The sequence below is a fragment of the Urocitellus parryii genome, chromosome 2 (assembly GCF_045843805.1).
Source record: "Urocitellus parryii isolate mUroPar1 chromosome 2, mUroPar1.hap1, whole genome shotgun sequence".
In the NCBI taxonomy this organism is placed as follows: domain Eukaryota; kingdom Metazoa; phylum Chordata; class Mammalia; order Rodentia; family Sciuridae; genus Urocitellus; species Urocitellus parryii.
Window position 1 is genome coordinate 30,577,604 of NC_135532.1, and position 17,905 is coordinate 30,595,508.

At 31.5% G+C, this 17,905-nt stretch overlaps 1 protein-coding gene across 1 annotated transcript in view; it reads left to right on the forward strand.

The window, feature by feature from the left end:
• Nbea (neurobeachin) overlaps positions 1-17,905 on the forward strand; it is a 620,123-nt gene that overhangs the window by 400,179 nt on the left and 202,039 nt on the right. The window contains exon 38 of the mRNA XM_077795156.1: positions 7,343-7,467. Within this exon, the coding sequence (XP_077651282.1) occupies positions 7,343-7,467 (125 nt within the window). The remainder of the gene's footprint in view (positions 1-7,342; positions 7,468-17,905) is intronic.

Genomic DNA, 17,905 nt, shown 5'->3' on the forward strand with positions numbered 1-17,905 from the left:
AAAGGCTAGAGTGGTAAGAAGGCTAGAAAATCACCTACTGCCACATTGTAGGGAATTTGAAAGCAGGAAATTCCAGCTGGCCCACTATTCAATTTCAGAGAGACCATTCCCATCACAGTCTATTTCTGTGTATAGATAAATACATAGTTCCACTATATTGAAACTAGAGAGTAAAACATGCATGATTCAAAAAGAAATAGAAAGTTCTTTAAGAGAGTTTTATGTTTGTTTAAGTAGGGGAAACTCCCAAATATGAGGAGAGATTGATACTCAGTAATCTAAAATAATTTCCATAGAGACAATCAGGAAAACATCAGAAATCAGAGAATAAATATTCCAACTTAAAAAAAAATTCCAACCCAGAAAAAGGGAGGGGAGGTGTATGGGTGTATGACTTCTTTTACTTACATAAGGACCTACTTTTAGTTTAAAAAGGTGAAGGAAAAATAAAGTATAACAGAACACAAAAACACATTTGAAACAAAGAGCATGGTAGATTCTGAAGTGCAAAAAAATAGCAATTTTTTTTTTTTTAAAAAGTAGACATGACCAAATACAACTTTTTTTTTTTCAAATTAGAATTTAAACTGACCTGTGATATTGGGGGGAAGAATAATTTCCCTGATAATGAATCATTTATTCTGTCATAGAACCCTTGGACTACTGGTTAATATCCATAAGGTACCTCTTTCTCTCTAGTATGGGAGGGAATAAGATGGCAGCCAAAACTAAATGACAGCTCTTCTACACATCCTGATTCCCTATAAGAAACAAGAGAGGGTAATGGATCACTTCTCATTTTGCCCTTCTAATACCATCCCTGATCTCAGTTTTCTCATAGGCAGAATACAGTTTAAGAAATAAAACGGAATTTCTATTTGCTCTTTACTCAGTTTCCCCCAATTTTAACATTCTGCAAAGTTACAGTGTAATATCACAAAGAAAGTATTCTAATTAGCTTGCTTTTTGCATTATTCAGCTTTGGGAATTATAGATATATTTCAGCTACTAGTCTCTGGTCGGATAGATGGTTTGCAAACATTTTCTTCCATTCTGGCATCTTTTTATCCTTTTAGCATATTGTTTTATAGAATGAATATTTTTAATTTTTATATTTTTATCTGTATTTCCTTTATAGATGTGCTTAATGTGTAAAGTCTAAAAACTCTGCCTAGCTCTAGATTGCAAAGTTTTTGTCTCTTTATTCTTAAAATGTTCAGTTTTACAGTTATTTATGTTTGTGATACATTTTGAGTTGATTCTTATTTAAGGTGGGAGACTTAGGTTAAGGTTTGGGGATTTTTGGGCCGGGGTATGCGGTGTTGATGATGATATTAATTGCTCTGGTACCATTTAGTGTAAAGGATCTCTTTTCTCCATTGAATTTGTTTTTCACCTTTATCAAATGTCAAGTGAATACATATATATGTATTTTATTATATATATATATATATATATGTATTTTATTATATATATATATTTTTTTTTTTTATTTTATGCATATACACACACACACATACATATATACATACAAAGGATCTCTTTTCTCCATTGAATTTGTTTTTCACCTTTATCAATTGTCAAGTGAATACATATATATGTATTTTATTATATATATATATATTTTTTTTTATTTTATACATATATATACACACACACACACACACATACACACATACATACATACATACATACAATGTTGTTTTGTTGATCTGTATCTATCCCTAGGCTAGTATTACATAGTCAAAATAGCTAAATCATGTAAGTTTTGAAAACAAGTAGACCAATCCCTACTGCTTTAACCTTTTATTTTGTGCACTTTAGAATAATCATTTATATATATGAAATTATTCTAAATATATACATAAACTTGGGAAGATATGATATCTTTACTATGTTGAGTCTTCCAAATCATTAAAATGATAGGCCTTCCCTTTTATTTATGTGGTTTCATATATCACATTATATAGTTTACATCTCACAAGTTCTTTACATATTTTGTTAGATTTATACCTAAATATTTCTCCCTTGAATAGTGATTTAAGTCATATTTTATTTTTATTTTAAAATCTATGTGTTTACTACTAGTATATAAAAATACAATTAATATTTGTATGTTTATCTTGTATCCTATAATTTTGATGATCACAATCATCAGTTATAGGAAATTTGTTTGTTTTGGATTCATTATAATTGTGATATATTCATAATCTATGTAACATAATCTATATAACATAGTTTGGTCAATTCATTGCCTACTAACTCCTCTTTCCCCACCCCCATGATTTCTACTTTCTACTTTTTGTGATTTTCTACATAGGCAGTCATGTAATCTACAAATAGAGCCAATTTCATTTCTCTTTTTTCTATCTGTATTCCTATTATTTCCTTTATTTATTTTTTGCCTATTGCATTAGCTGGAAATTCCAGTGCTTCAATGAATATGAGTGGTAAGAGCACACAGCTTTGACTTATTCCCAGTATCAGTGTTGAGTACTCAATCTCACTCTGAAGTATAAAGTTAGCTATAGTTTCTTTGAAGATTCTTAATATTTAGTAGAATTCCCCAGTGAAATCATCTGGGTCTAGAAATATTTTTTCCGGGGGAGTTTTAAACCATGTTTGAAATATCTTTAGTCATTATAAAATTAATTTGTGTGTTCTGTCTTACATAGGATGAGTTGTGGTAGTTTTATATTTTTTGAGGAGTTGGTCTGTTTTATCTAAGCTGTCAGATTTATGAGCATACTCTTTGATAGTATTACCACTTCTTTTTAGTGTCTTCAGAGTCTGTAGTGATATCCCTTGCTTAATTTCTGATGTTAATAATTTGTGTCTAGTTTTTTTTCTTTGTCAATCTTTCTAGGAATAGATCAGTGTTACTGAATTTTTTCAAAGAAGCAGACCTTTGTTTCATAAATTTTCTCTCTCTCTTTTTTTTGGGGGGTCACTGATTTTTATGGACTTCTGTGTTTTTCTTCATTATCTCCTTCCTTTTGCTTGCTGTCCTCTGTTTTTTTCTGTTATTAAGGTGGGATTTTTAGATTAAGTATATAATATATTTCTTCTTTTCTAATGTATGCACGTAGTACTATAAATTTTCCTCTTAGTACTAATACAGTTTTGTTTGACAAATGTTGATTATTTTGTTGTTGTTATTTTCATGCAGTTCTGGTTTGTTTGTTTTCCCTTGAAATTCTTTTTGATTCATGGATTACTTTTCCTGTTATCCATTCTGTGGGTTATTTGGTCATTTTTTTAAATTCCATTTTGATTCATCTATATTGTTTTGAGTATCTTTCTTTGTACAGCTTTTCAAGTAGTATCTCTAAATCCTACATTATATTTGCAGTTCCTCAGTCCACTGGTTTTGTCATTCTACCAGTCCAGGTGAAGTAGAGGGATTATACCTTCCTTCATATCTTTTTAACTCCCCATTTCCATTTGTCCAAAATAATACCTCTCCATACACTTCAAATCATATCAGACAGTGTTAAAATTTTTGTTTCAATAGTAAAATAAAATTAAGAACACTCAAGAGGAAAAGAGCCGCCTATTATATTTACAATTATTTCGTTTGTCCTCCCTCTCTCTTGATTTTGCAGTGTTTCTTCTTTTATCCATTCCTTCATGTTTATTGAATTGTCTTTAGCTTTCTGTTTACTAGCTCTAATATGGCAATAAATACTTTGTCTAAAAATATCTTCATTTCTCCTTTATTCTGTGGGGTATTTGTACAGGCTGTAAGACTCAAGTGAAACAGTTTTTTTTTCCCCCTTCAACACCTAAAAATATTTTGTCACTTCCTTTGGCCACCATCATTTCTGATGTGAAATCTGTAGTCATTCTGATCATTTTGTCTTTGTAAAAGAGTTGCCATTTATCTATGAGTTCTTTTTTTAATTTTCTTAGTCCTCAATCTTCAGAAGATTGTGATGTGTCTTGGCATTGGTATTTTTGGGCTTATCAGCGTCTTAAATCTGTACATTTATAATATGACACAATGAAAGTCATTGTTACATGTAATTAATATGCACCAATAAAAAATCCCCCCAAAATCTGTACATTTGTTTTTTTTGCCAAAATTGGTAATTATGTAGCCATTATTTAAGTACTATTTATCCCTAACTGCTTTCTCCTCTTCTAGGATTCTCTTGACACAAATGTTAGATATTAGACAACACAACTCCACAGATCCCACTCTTTGCCTATATCCCCAGTATGGTCAGTCTATTTCCTATCTGTTATTCAAAATGAGTAATTTCTTTTGTTCTACATTCCAGCTAAGTGTTTTTTCCTTCTTTTATTGAACCTGCTTTAATTTTGATTGTTGTATTTTCCAGACCTAAAGTTTCATTTGGTTTTTCTTTGCATTTTATGTTTCTTTGTTGAGGTTTTCTTTTTTCCTTTTCCATTTCAACCATACTCGCAGTTGCTTTTTGAAGCTCTATTTTATTCATGGCTTTAAATTCTTGCCAGAAAATTTCACCATCTTGTCAGGTGCAGTGGCACACTCCTGTAATCCCAATGACTCTGGAGGTGAGGCAGGAGATCACAAGTCCAAAGCCAGCCTCAGCAAAAGCGAGGCACTGAGCAACTCAATGAGATCCTGTCTCTAAATAAAATACAAAATAGGGCTAGGGATATGGCTCAATGTTTAAGCGCCCCTGGGTTCAATCCCTGATACCCCCACACACACACATAAAAAAAGAGAAAATTTCACCATCTCATCTCAATGTTAACATCTATTAGTGATCTTTTCACACTCTATTTGAGATCCTACAGGTTCTTGGTATGGTAAGTAATTTTGGAATGAAACCTAGATATTTTGTGATGCTCTGAGACTTTTATCTCATTTAAGCTTTCTCTTTTAGTTGAGTTCCTGTGGCTCTGCTCCTTCAGGGAACAGGGGCACGCCTTGCACTGGCAAGGAAGGCAGAAATGTAGATATCCCACATGGCTTCCAGAAACCCAAGGAGTTGGGGTTCCTCCTTACTGTCTGGTGTGGATGAGAGTTCCAGCCCCCATCTGGTGTCTGAATATCCACTATGTCTCCTGTGACATTATCCTACTGGGGGATGTGAGAGATGACTTGTTACTATCCAGTGAGGGAGGAGGGAAACCCAGACTGCCTCCATGGACTCTGCTGACCCCTGTGGGTAGAGCTCCTTGTTACCAGGAAGCTGAAATGAAAGTCCTAGTTCCTTACTTGGCATTCTCTGAACCCCCTCAGTGAGGGTGTTTGGGTGCCTCATTATACTTCCACAAGTTTCCCACCTCATTCTTTGCTGTGGTGGTGAGGTGGGGCCCTAGTTTTTCTGTGAGATTTGGCTGGACTATAGCAGCTGTTGTATCAAAGATTTCTGTCTTGCTGGGCTAACTGTTTTTCTGTCCTCGGGCTAAAGAGAGCAGACTTTCATTGCAGCTTTTCTCACTACCCATTGGCCTGTCTGGGTTGTTGATCTCTTTGATTCCCATCGAGGATTTATGAGGCAAAGGCACCTCATCCCCCTCACCCCTGTGTCCTAAGGACTTTAGCCAGTCTTCCTTCTCTCCACCTTTCAGAGTCTTCTTGAGTTTGTTTTATTTATAATGTCAAGAACTGTTCAGTTGCTTTTTTGGAAGGAATAGGGGTACATTTGGCTATGGTGAGAAACTGGAGATAACATAAGATCTCTGGTATCTGCTGGTGAATTCAATTACTTAATTTTAACACAATTTTAAGGAAAACCCTTCTAGCAAGATTTTAACAGGCTCTTTTTTCAATAACTGGGATTAGTCTATACTTTTACGGCTAGAAATCAATTCTAGTTAAATTAGTCATAAAGATATACTTTATTATGAGAATTTACCAGGTAAGCATTATTTTAGTAGAAAAATAAAGTTTGAGGTACAGAAAAATAAAGATATATTAAAGTATATTTCAAATGTCTATAATTTGAATGCTTTTTATATTTTTTATATTATTGTATTCTTTTATAATTGAGTCATACATAGCAAAATTATATAAGCATAAAATCTGTTTTTCAAAATTATTTTTCTTTTTTTTCTATAACTTTATTTATTTATTTATTTTTATGTGGTGCTGAGGATCCAACCCTGGGCCTTCCTTGCACATGCGAGGCAAACGCTCTACCCCTGAGCCATAACCCCAGCCCCCCAAATTATTTTTCTCAATAACTATATGTCTATAGATTTTTTTCTGAAAAATATTTAATTAATTCATTGAATAGTTACTAAATATAGCATTATCAGACATGGTGCCAGAATTATAATAATGTGCAAAATGCATACAGATCCTGCCTTATCAAACTTAAAGTGTTTTTCTACAACAAGATATCAAAATATAAAAGTGAAATCAAATCTCTTATGAAAGCTTTTTATATGTTTTTATGAATAGTGCTGTTCAGGAAATTAAGGATATTATCTTTTTGAGTATATTATTCCACATACTAATACAGAAAAAACAACTTTTTAAGCAGTGATATTTATCTTCAGTGTTTATTGAAACTAAATTGAAAGCAAAAATTATATCATGAGATGTTCTATTGCATATACAATGAATGCATTTCAGTAGTTTCTGAAATATTTCACTGTTTTTTAATATAGAGTATAAATGACAGTGTTTTTCAATGATGGGGCTTTGGTTGTTAATGGTTTATATTAGTAAAAAGCTGTAAAATCATCCAAGGACTCTGTTAGCATTAGAATAATAATTTACCAAGACAATTACCACAGACTGAAATCTTTTGCAGCTCTAATTCAGTATTATTAATAATGGATAAAATTGCACTTTTCTCAGGTTGCTGTGGGCAGCAGGGAATTATTTCAATGAATATTTCAGCACATTATTTTAATCATTGCTCCACCAAATCCAAGTGGGCAATATTTTATACTTCTTAATTCAGTCTACTAAGAAAGCATGGTCATTAAATTGCAAACTGTTTGTAGTTGAATTCTATCCTGTGATTTACAAGCCTTGTTAAAAACAGTGTAAAAAAAGGCAAACTGTGTCATTAATACTTGTAATTTGATGTTGCATTTGTTACTAACCTCCCCATGATTTATGTTTTTTAGTAGCAGAAAGAACATGGTAAAAAAAATTAAAAACAGAGCTGAGTGTTATAATGCCTAAAATATGAGAATATTTCTAATTTAAGATTTTTTTTATTTCTAAAGGAAACATGTATAGAAAAGAAGTGTAAAATATAAATATCTCAAAAATCATCTTGGTTTTTGAGACCAAAGAAATAGAGCTTTAATTTTATGGGAAGAATAAATTTCCAGTTATACATTTTTATTCATAGTAATTAATACTGTTTCTTTGTTTTTGCATATTTAGCCAGTTGCATGATTTCTGGCGTTTGGATTACTGGGAAGATGATCTTCGCAGAAGGAGACGATTTGTTCGTAATGCCTTTGGCTCCACTCATGCTGAAGCATTGCTGAAAGCTGCAATAGAATATGGTGAGTATTCATGCCTCTTAAACAAAAAATATTGCTGGATATGAGGTGACCCTTTGTGTTTGAGAATTTATATTTTTCACTGGCATTTAATGTTCTCCATATTTTAAGTCAGAAATGTTTTGTTCTGCTTTATTCTTCAGAATTTTTCTAGTTACGTTTAACCCTATATTCCTTACACTAGGTACACTTAGGACCCTTCAATTTCTTTTTAAGAGATTAAAGATTCTATATAGTTGGTTATTACCCAGCGTCATTTCATAAAGCCTACATAAATAAATGGAATAAAGTCATCAATTTCTTCTTCAGTGTCTTTCAAACTTTGGTGACTAAGACCCATGTTGGAAAAGAAACATTATGTTGTAATTCTATAAGCAGACTTACATGTTTCTATGTATATAAAAGTTTGTACATATGTATACATAGAAATATATACATACATATGTATGTTATGTGTATATACATATATACATATATCTATGTTAACTGAAACAAATATATTATTAATAACCTCTTTACATGAAATTTTCTGTAATATTCCTATGCTATTCTTTTCAGATTAACACAGATAAAAATCCTGTTTCAATCTGTCAATTTAATTCCCCATCCTCCAATAGGTTACAAATGAAGTTTGAAAAAGATGGCCTGCCATTAACAATATAATCAGCTATATCGCTACAATAGAACTTTACCTTAAATTATGCTTTATAAAATGTATGGTAAATAGTAAATATAAAAATATTTTATAGTTTAATAAAAATTCTGTTACTATAGATTGTGCCCATTTACTTAGGAACATTTTGTCTGTTTACCCTTTTTTCCCCCTTGACACAATGTGTTACTAATTTACTGAGGCTGACAGCCTCCAGAGTCACTGGGGTTATAGGCATGTGCTATCATGCTCAGATTATTTACCCATTTTTTAAAATGCTCAACAATTTTAAGTTAGATTAATCATATCAGAATTTTATAAATCATATACATTGAAGAAATACCAGTAATGAACATTGTTCATATATTTTTATTACCCATTTTAATTCTCACAATTACTTTAATGTGTTAATTCTCATTTATTTGGGAGCAATAAGTGAACCATCCAGTTTGAAATTTTCTATGATTGATAAATAGTTATTTGTTTATAATACAGTTTATTTTCTCAATGGATTACACACAAAAAATTTCTAACCCTAATAAATGGAAAATGTGACAAAAAAGGCAGTAAAATATGGAGGATGCAGAGAGGTGAGTGGGGAGTACTCCCTAGAGAAATCTCTCCAGAGAAAGAGAAGGAGAAGTTATAAAATGCCAAGAGAAAACTGCAGTATTGTACCTTCTTCATGACCTCTACCCTACATACAAAGTATTTTTTTCAGTAGAAATAGGAAGTAAATGTCAGCAGTTATTACAAAGCACTTCATCCAGTCAAAATAAATGTTGAAAAACTTAATTGAACACAGATTTTCTATATTTTAAGCAAAGGTTTTATTTTCAGAACATACATATAAAACTAACAGCAATAAAACAATCTCAAAAAACATAAAACTCAGCCTATCATTTGAATATTCTTATGTTAAATATTTAAATATATTTATGTTTGCCAAAGTCTGGCAGTGTGCATACTAACATCCAATGATCGAATGTTTTGATGGTGAGTAGTCATAGATCAAAGGTATATTTATAGCTCAAACTTGCAAATGCTAGTGAGCATCTAGGACAAATTGAAATTCAACTTATTCCTTCCTTTATGTCAAACAATTGCAGTATTTTAACTTCTCTATCGTTACATTCTGACAACAAAAGTTAAGAACTGAATGTATGGGGCTGGGGTTGTGGCTCAGAGGAAGAGTGCTTACCTAGCATGCATGAGGCACTGGGTTCGATCCTCAGCACCACATAAAAATAAAATAAAGGTATTGTGTCCACCTACAACTAAAAAATAAATGTTAAAAAAAGAACTAAATGTATGTAATCTATGCTGTAAAATTTGGTCAAACTTTTTTATTCATTTGTTGCTACCATTTCAATCATGGTAACAACAAAATTTTTTCAGGAACAAAATAATGTTTTATGGACATCACTTTTAGTATGACTAGAAGTATTAGAATCAGCAAAGTATTTACAATTTTAAATAAGTTATATATGTTTGGGGCGCCACTCTAAAATACTTAAATAGGGAATATTTACCTGGCCATCAGAACAATCTCTGGGATTGGAAGCTCAGATTGAGTCTTACCTATTAATGTAGTGTACGTATTTCAAGAATATGGAACTATATTAGTGTAATAGAAGTGAAACAGATTTAGAAAGCTTCATGTGTTAATAAAAAAAATTTTAAGTCACTTGATTTTTTTCTGTTACCCCAAACTCAGCCAAACATTTTAGATTAAATTGTAGTTAGACTTTGATGTGATGGGAGGGAACATTAGCCATAATTTGAATTTCATGGCATTATTTTCAGGCAATTTATTTGAGCCTCAAAAAAAATCTGTTAATGCTTTCTTTTAAATGAGCAAATAATCAGAATTGGATATAATTTTTAAGGAAAAGAACAATAATTTTATTTCATACTTTGAAACGCTTTCCCTTCTATTTCATTATTAAAACTTTTGGTTGACCTTTTCCAGTTGGAAAATATCCTTTATACTGATGGAGTTTTTCATGCTTTTTTAGTAATACTAATGAGTTGAATAATTTATGAGGTTGTCATGTGAAAAAGATTTGGTGTGATTTGATACACTTTCAGCCTCTGCTATGGAATGTGATTAATAAAAACCTAGAGGCATGTAATTTTTTCCTTGATGTTTAATGTTCTAATTTTGCACGTGTTACTTAGGAGTTTTCTAATAATAAAATATCATGCAAGTGCAAATTTAATTGATCGCCAGGAAATTTACAGACCATAGCAATGGAAGAATATAAGGAAAACATTTTAAAACTCATAAAGGCATGTTCTGACCTGCAGTATTTTCTTCTTCAGGGTACTTTAGCTAATAGGGAGATTATTTAAAAGGGAAGGTTTTGTAAATGGTTTATATATTAAAGTAAAATCTACACTGGTCAACTTCTGCTACACTTTTTGGTGCTTGAAGATTATGACTGCCAAAGAAGAGTATGAAATCTTAATAAGTTTGTTTTTCTTTGTTGACTGTCATTTATCATCTAGGCCTCTGTTTCCCTTCCATAAAATTACAGTGGAACAATGTTTCATCAAAGCCAAAGATCGCAAGTGCTTCAATGTTGTGATCAAAGACATCATCTTAAATAGGTCTGATCAGGCATCACTGAAGAGGGCAGGCTGCTGCAGCCTGAGGAGAAAAAACATGGGGCAAAGATGACAAAGTTAATCAGTCATTTCTTTGGTAATAAATAATAAGATATGCTGAGAACTGCAAATGAGAACATTCTTAGGTTCCTCAGAGATGTGTCTGCTTAACACCTGATTTATCTAAGCTTGTGAAGCCATCAAGATATGACCTTGATGAATAAAAAGCAGCTCTGTAATGAATCTGAAATTAAATTAGGTTTGATGGTATATGCATGGCTACTGTAATTTTTTTCAGTTATCAAGAAATAAGAAATGCACTGAGAAAAAAATTCTAGTCCAGCTATACAATTGATGAGAAAAAAGCTATCAAATTATCTGATTTCATTTTTTTAAAGAGTATACAGTTAGTTTAACATTGAGAAAGATAATTTGCTTTTTTCTAAAAAGCTATTGGTTGTGGTATGAAAAGACTTTTTTATATTTTATTTTATATATTTTTTAAAATTTTTTATTAATTAATTAATTTTAATTAGGTATGTATGATAGCAGAATGCATTTTGATTCATTGTATACAATTGCAGCAAAACTTTTCATTTCTCTGGTTGCACATGATATAACATCACACCATATGTGCACTGTCATACGTATACTTAGGGTAATGATGTCTATCTCATTCCACCATCTTTCCTGCCCCCATACCCTCACTCACCCCTACTTCCCCTTTGCTCCACCAAAGCTCTTCCATTTATCCCATGCCTCCCCCCACCATTATGGATGAACTTCCATTTATCAGAGAGAACATTTGGCCTTTGTTTGGGGGGGATTGGCTTACTTTGCACCATTCTCCAACTCCATCCATTTACCTGCAAATGCCATAATTTTATTCTCTTTTAATGCTGAGTAATATTCTGTTGTGTATATATACCACAATTTCTTTGTCCATTCATCTATTGAAGGAAATCTAGGTTTCTTCCACAGTTTAGCTAGTGAATTGAGCTACTATAAATGAACATTGATGTGGCTGCTTTACTATAGTATGCTGATTTTAAGTATTGGATATAGACAAAGGAGTGGGGTAACTGGGTAAAATGGTAGTTCTGTTCCAAGTTCTCAAAGGACTCTCCATACTGCTTTCCAGATTGGTTGTACCAATTTGCAGTCCCACCAGCAAAGTTATGAGTGTGACTTTTTCCCCCACATCCTCACCAACATTTTTTGTTGTCTGTATTCTTGATAACTGCCATTCTTTATGGCATGAGATGAAATCTTTAGAGTAATTTTGATTTGTCTTTCTATAATTACTAGAGATATTGAACATTTTTTCATATATTTATTGATCAAATGTATATCTTCTTCCAAGAAGTGTCTGTTCAGCTCCTTAGCCTATTTGTTGATTGGGTTGTTTGTTTTTTTGGTGTTAAGTTTTTTGAGTTCTTTATATATCCTGGAGATTAGTGCTCTATCTGACATGCATGTAGCAAAAATTTGCTCCCAAAATGTAGGCTCATTACAAGGATTGCCAAACTTGGCAACATCTGTCATCTACCTCTCTGGACATATGATGCAGGTGTTTGTCCTTAGGCCCTTCCTCCCACTCTTCTCTCCTTTCAATCCTTTTTTGTTTTCCTTCCTGAAAACAAGCATATGCTCATAAGAAATCTAAAAAGTGCCAAAACTAGTTAAAGAAAAGGGAAAATTACTAGTTGTCACTCTGTAAAGATATCACTTTTGACTGTTTTGATACATTTATTTCATGCTACTCTTTTTTTCTGTGCATATTTTATCATAGGGACCACAACACACTATAAGATGTATTCAGTCACAAATATGAATCCAAATTGGTCCAAGTTTTCTATATATTATATCATGTTTTACACAAGCAAAATTTCATCTGATATTTTTTGTGTGTGTCTTCATACATGTACTTAGGGTTCATGTGATTTTTAATATAATGAAATCCTGTTTTAAATAATTAAAAATTACCCTAACTTCATGACTAATCAAAAATCCTCTAACAAGTAATATCCAACATAAAATGCAAAGAGATTTTATATTTACCATCATGTATATTCTTAATAAATATTTTGTCAAATTTTCTTTAAAAAGTATGTTTATAATAACAGTTTTCTGCATTGACTCTATTCAGAGGATTATGTTAGCATTTCATACTTAGTGTTTTACTTAAATTCAATAACAATTTCTACACCTTTTTAATTGTATTTTTCTTTGTAGAAGTGCTGTTTGTGAATATCCCCTTTGTTGGTCTGCTCTAAAAAATATTGCTTACATAAGAATATTTTGAATTAGGAATAAATGAAATTCTATTTTGCTGTCAGAACCAAATTGTAAAAATGCATTGCATGTCTTTGAAAATCAGTATACTCTATTAGCAGGGCTGTCAATATAAAAAGTGCATTCCATTTCCACCTCTTGCTCTAATAACCTTTTCTGTGTTACTCTGAGGCAGTTCACATAATCAGAGTATATTGTCAGCTTACTGGAGTTGGGGAAGCATGAAATGAAAATCACGTTAATATTGATCCAATTCTTTTACTTGCAAGTGTCCTTGATATCCTTTTCTACTGAGCAATAACTGTTGGTATTAGGTAGCCACTTTCTTCTCTTCTTTCTTAAATTCTACTAAATTCTTTACAAGCATAACTAACTTGAATAATAATATAATACTTGGAGTAATTTCTGTGAACATTGAATCTTAATTAATATCCAGATTGCTAACACTACAGGTTTATTGTACCTCTGAAATATTTTCCTCCCATTTTTCAGAGGACAGTCTACCTGTGTTTGCCTAATTTTAAACAAATAAGTCTATATAAGATCCTGTTTGGTAAAAACACAAAACATGCTATGCTGTACTATTGTGTTATGTTATGCATAACATGTTGTGTTAAAATGGACCATAAGAGTCATCAATTATTGATTTAGGTAAGGATTATCCTGTCTGAATCAAGTCTATCATAAATTTGAAGCAGGTATCTTGGGGTTTTAATTTTATGGTAGTATAGATATCTATTTTGGATTATTCAATATATTTTCTTGTCAACAAAAATGAACTAAAGTGGAATCTAGGTTAAATCCAATTCTCTTAGTTGTGGGTATTTCAGCTAAAATATGCAGAACTAAGAAAGGTAGAACTTGATATCTGTACTTATAGACTTTATACCTGTATTTATTTAATGCGCTCAATAACTACTCAGATTTTTCCTTAAAGTATGTTTACAATAATAAATACAAGTAGTCTATTGAATAGAAACAGTTTACTTCATCTGTAGAAATACTTGCTTTCATATGATGAATTTATGCAGAGAAAGTGAATCTTCTGACTCATCATCAAGTATAAGAGAAGTGTTTTTTGTGTGTTTTTAAGGTAGGTGTTAGTCAGTATGATTAATAGTTTTTAACATTGGGATTTTTTCCTACTGAAAAGCCTGGTGTTTTGTTTTGTTTTGGGTTTTGTTGTTGTTCTTGTTTTGTTTTTTTGTTTTTGATTTTTGGGTTTTTGGTGGGGTACTGGGGATTGAACTCAGGGACACTGAACCACTGAGCCACATCCCACATCGCCAGCCACCATTTATATTTTATTTAAAAACAGCGTCTCTGAGTTGCTTAGTGTCTTGCTTTCACTGAGGCTGGCTTTGAACTCATGATCCTCCTTCCTCAGCCTCCAGAGCCGTTGGGATTACAGGTGTGAGTCACCGTTCCTGGCCTGTTTTCTTTTCTTTTCTTTTTTTTTTTTTTTAACTATTGTATATAGAATTTTTTTTTTTTTGTAGTTGTTGTCCTCAGCATTCAGTAGAATAGTGGTCATTTATTTTATAATGTCTTCACTTACATTTCTTAAGAAGGTAATAATTTTTCTGTGTTATAAATTAGAACATAAAATTTAATTTAGAATTTAAATACTTTAAAAAGAAAAATGTTTGCTTGATAGTAAATGATTATTATAGTTAAGTATGTTCCATTTATTTATCTAATATTTTTTATCTCACAAATACATGAAAGTCGGCAAGCCAACATAAAACATTTTTGAGCAGTAAGTTTCTAAGTCTAATAAAAAGCATTTTTTCATCTTTTAAAAAATGTTAAAAATTGTAAACTTCTCAGTAATTATAGTGATTCTGACCAAGGAATGTTCAAGGAAGCGTTCCCCTGGTGAACAAACTCCTGGTGGATAACAGGCATTCTGTTTTCCACCCTTAGAATGCCCTGCAATCTCTCTTAGGATCTAGTAATATAGCTAATATATGTGCAACATCTAGCTGGTATGGCAATGTCCTGAGAAGCCTCTGTGTTAGAGCCTCATCAAGGCTTGACCTTGATTTCAGGCACATAGCTCCTGGGAATAAAGGAACTTGCTTGCTTGATAACTACAATGTTTCACCAAGCTCTAGTGCTCCTGAATCTGCCCACCTAACAGTAACTTCAGACAATGAACTTTCTTGAGAATTGCACAAAGCTCCTAACATTGCCTATTGTAACTGTGAAATGTTACTGCAGAATAAGCAACCTTACTGATACTCTAATAATGTAGTTATGGTACTAATGACCTAATGTAACCTATTGGTATAAATAAATGTGGCTGCTTGGACAAAGAGCCACTCTGCCACTTTCCCTGCCTCTGCACCTTGTCTCTGTGTCACCCATTATTATTATTATTATTATTATTATTATTATTATTATTATTATTTCCTTACAAGTAATAGATTGATTCATATATATTTTTACATGAGATCATATCACCATGCCTAATGCAATTAGTTAAAGGTACAATTTCTTAAAAATCTTTTTCTTTTATTGGAAGTTAAATAATATCCTTTAGAATTACTAAAAGCACTTGTCCATAAAGGGACAAAAGAAAGTATTTAGGTTTTAAAATAGTTGCATCATTTTGTATTATTTCCATAAGGAAAAATTTTGTCAAAATTCATTGGATGAGCTAAAAATATTATGAAACTCTATATATTTTTTAATTTTTATTTCGGTTGTAGATGGACACATACCTTTATTTATTTATTTATTTATTTATTTATGGTGCTGAGGATCGAACCCAGTGCCTCACACTTGACAGGCAAGCCCTCTACCACTAAGACACAACCCCAGTCCCAAAACTGTATATATTAAAAGGAATTTCTCCTTTGAAAAAGAATTCCATCTTGTGAAACTGATTTCTAGATGTTTAGAAACATTAGAATTTCTTAATCATACATTTAGGTAAAATTAAAATGAGACTTAAATTTCTAGTCTGCCAATCTCACCTAAAAGATTTCTTCCAAAGAAGAAAAAGAAATCTATACAAAGTGCATTTCTTTTGTTGAAAAAGTAGTCATTTTTCTTCAATATTCAAGATTTTAAGTACTTATATTGTGAATATATCTCTACACAAAATTGAAAAAGCATGTTCAAAGTTTGATACTTATGTAATTTTATCTAATAACTTTAAATCAATAAAAAGTTTTTATGAAGAAAACATTTTTTAAATGTGAGATATTTACACACTATCCATTTGGACTGGTATGCACTTGTGTTACTGGCATCCTTCTGTCTTCAGGAAGCATCCAGTCTAGTGGAGGAGTTAAAGGGTCAAAGTCTTGTAAGGAGTATAAACAGACTGTTAGAACAGCATGGTGGAAGGAAGACCAATTCCAGCTGAAGGAAAAGAAGCCATCATTATTTGAATACCTAGCGTTGTTAGGATTTGGGCTTATGTTTTATCTTGTTTGAGGGTTTCAGTCCTCACATTAACCTCCTTTTCCCCGTGTTTGTGCAACATCATTATAAGCAATAAAGCATTGACTGTGTTTTTCTCAGTTTTATGTACTGAATATAATCTTTTAATTCTCTTATTAATTTATTATCAAATTTTTAACATTTGTAATAGTTTATTATAAGGATAATCTTCACACATTTCAAAATATTTAAACATCCATTGTCTCATTTTAATTTTGTAACAATCCTATGAGAGTTAGGTTGAAAATACTTATTATTCCTGTTTCACAAGTTGACAAAGTTAAGAGATTGGTCCAAATTTAAAATAAATATATATATATATATATATATATATATATATATATATACACACACACACACACACACACACACACACAAATCAAACCCAACATTAAATTTTTTCATGTTACAAATAACAAACATTTGAAAGCATTAAATATACATACATATACATAGATTTGCATATGTATACATAAACACACACACACATATATAAATACACACACACACATATTCCTAATGAATATTGGAGGAAACAATAATAAATGACAAAATGCATAGTCTTGCTTCCTCATTTATGAGAAGACTACAAAGGAAATGAAAAGTAACTTAAGTGCTTAAGTAATGACATATAAAACAACTAACAAGTGAATTATTTTCGTGTGCTTATTCAACAAACAATTGCTGACTCTTTGATACTTGACAGGGTAGAAATTAAGTCACTAAGAGAATCCCTAAATAAAGGATTCCAAAATGAATAATTATAATATGGTATGGCCTATTTCTAAGATACAAAGGTTATACAGAGAAGGACAAGGCAGGTAAGAGAATTCCATGTAGAAGAAATTATATGTCAAATTTAAAGGTGTGGTGACAGAAGCATTCAACTCTTGGGGAAGATGAGGTTCAAAGAGGCCAAATCAGTGAGTTGACAAGGTTAAATGATAAGATCATGAGCTATCATAGATCTTGTACTTAAAATTGTATGGATAAAATAAGGTTGAAAATATATTTTTGTATAATTATACAGATGATAGATGATAGATACATATATTCATACATATGCATATATATATTTTATGTATAACTTGTATAAATGACATTAATTCATAGTATCATACTCACTATGAATAATAATAGCGTAGAAGTATTTGCTACACTAAAACTAGCTTATTACAGGGTGGTACCTTTTCTCTTTGTGTATTAATCACATGTATGATTTATGGCTATTTATTGTTGTGAATTATTTTTTCCTTAGTAGTATTGATGTTTTTGAGTTGACTATATGATAATTCCTTAAACATAAATAAACAATTTGTTAGTATTTTATACATTAATTGTTTATATTTATCAGTGAAAAATAACAATGAGAAAATGAACTAATTTCCCGACCTTGATTTTTGGACATTCCAGGTAGATAGATTCTTTAAT